This window comes from Setaria viridis, chromosome 9 (genome assembly GCF_005286985.2).
Source record: "Setaria viridis chromosome 9, Setaria_viridis_v4.0, whole genome shotgun sequence".
In the NCBI taxonomy this organism is placed as follows: Eukaryota; Viridiplantae; Streptophyta; class Magnoliopsida; order Poales; family Poaceae; genus Setaria; species Setaria viridis.
Genome location: NC_048271.2, coordinates 14,096,139 through 14,097,678, shown reverse-complemented (window position 1 = coordinate 14,097,678; position 1,540 = coordinate 14,096,139). Strand labels below are relative to the sequence as shown.

The following is a 1,540-nucleotide window of genomic DNA, read 5'->3' as shown; positions in this document are numbered from 1 at the left end:
CTCTTTTGTATGGTGCCCTTGCATGAGTGATATGGAGTTTCATGGATTTTATGGTTCTTATGCTTCTTATTGTCCGTGTGAAATTGTTTGTGTATTTTAGCTTTATATTTCTTTAAATATTCATTAACCCTCTATCTAGTTTCTTAAGAGTAATCACTGATCATGATCTCATTTGGAACAGATGTCGGATTTGAGGAGGTTGGGACGGTTGCTGCACCGTTTTGAGGAGGCGACCAACAAAGATGGGCCTAACCCTGGTAGAGGTCGTGGTCACCGTGGAGGTCACGTTCCACGAGGCGGACTTCATGGAGGTCACCGTGGAGGATGTGGTGGTCGTGTCCTAGAGATGGAGGTATAGGGAGACGCAACTTGCGTTGAAGGAGAAGTTCAGGGTCAGGAGGAGCAGGAGCAGAACGTGAACGCCCATGCAGGAGACCAATAGGTACCCCGCCACCTAACCAAGCAGAGGTGATGGTAGTTCAAACATAATGATGCAGACCATTGCTTTGCTCTAGTACAACTAGCAGGGAGGACACCGTAGGAACCCTCCAGTTGAGTCTTTGCAGAGGAAAGTTGAAGGATTCACCAAGCTCCGTCCATCCACGTTCGACAACTCTGACAACCCACTGGACGCAGATGACTGGCTGAGGGAGATCGAGAAGAAACTGGACTTGACAGATTGTATGGACGAAGAGTGTGTGGCACTGGCCACCCACCAGCTGATTGGGACAGCACGTGCCTGGTGGGATAGCTTCCGTGACTCTCACGTAGACCCAATGCACATCACTTGGGATGAGTTTGCTATAGCGTTTCATGAACACCATATCCCTGAGGTAGTCATGGATTGGAAGGCAGATGAGTTTTGCAACTTGAAGATGGGAAACTTGAAAGTCCAGGAGTACGCCAACAAGTTTCAGGAACTGATGAGGTATGCACCGGGCGACTCCAACACAGAAAAGAAGAAGATGTATTGGTTTCGGAAAGGGCTTCACTGGGGCATAGAGATTCACTTGTCCGCTCACGACTGTCCTACTCTGCACGCTCTAGTGGGCAAGGCACTTCAAGTGGAGAAGTTGAGACTAGAGTACGAGGAGGTCTGAGGGCACAAGAGGAAGTGCTAGGACCAATTTGGACGCTCAGGGCCATCTCAGAGGTTGAGGATAGGACCGCCACAGTTCTAGCAGTAGAAACCTCGCAACTACCCTTCTCAGCCGCAGCAATACAGAAACACCAGTGGAGAAAGTGGAAGTTCTAGGACTTGGAAGCTGAGACCCCAGCAGCCTGCTGCTCCTGAGGGTGCAAAGTCGATTGTCTGCTACATGTTTCGTCAGCCCGGGCACAAACCATTCAAGTGTCCGCAGAAGGCTCAGGAAGGAGGATAGAACCGCACCAACCTATACGAGACACCATCTAAGACACCAGCACCAGGAGGACCCCAGCAGAGGAACCCAGCAAGGACCGCACCGCCACCTACCCAAGGATGCCTAAACCACCTGACCGCCAAGGACGCTGCAACAGCCCCAAATGTTGCTATTGGTGA

General features: G+C 50.7%; 1 protein-coding gene across 1 annotated transcript; it reads left to right on the top strand.

Moving 5' to 3' along the window:
• Nucleotides 1–242: 242 nt before the first annotated feature.
• On the top strand, nt 243–1,100 carry LOC140221098 (uncharacterized). Its single transcript, XM_072290423.1, has 2 exons — nt 243–329; nt 528–1,100. Exons 1-2 carry the CDS (start codon nt 243–245, stop codon nt 1,098–1,100), a joined length of 660 nt encoding a protein of 219 aa, XP_072146524.1.
• The last annotated feature ends 440 nt before the right edge of the window (nt 1,101–1,540 follow it).

Excerpts from the sequence above, each read along its gene's own strand:
- LOC140221098 (XM_072290423.1), top strand. The coding sequence starts at position 243 with ATGGGCCTAACCCTGGTAGAGGTCGTGGTCACCGTGGAGGTCACGTTC. Across the intron at positions 330-527 it reads AGGTCACCGTGGAGGATGTG|GGAGGACACCGTAGGAACCC; the intron begins GTGGTCGTGTCC and ends TACAACTAGCAG.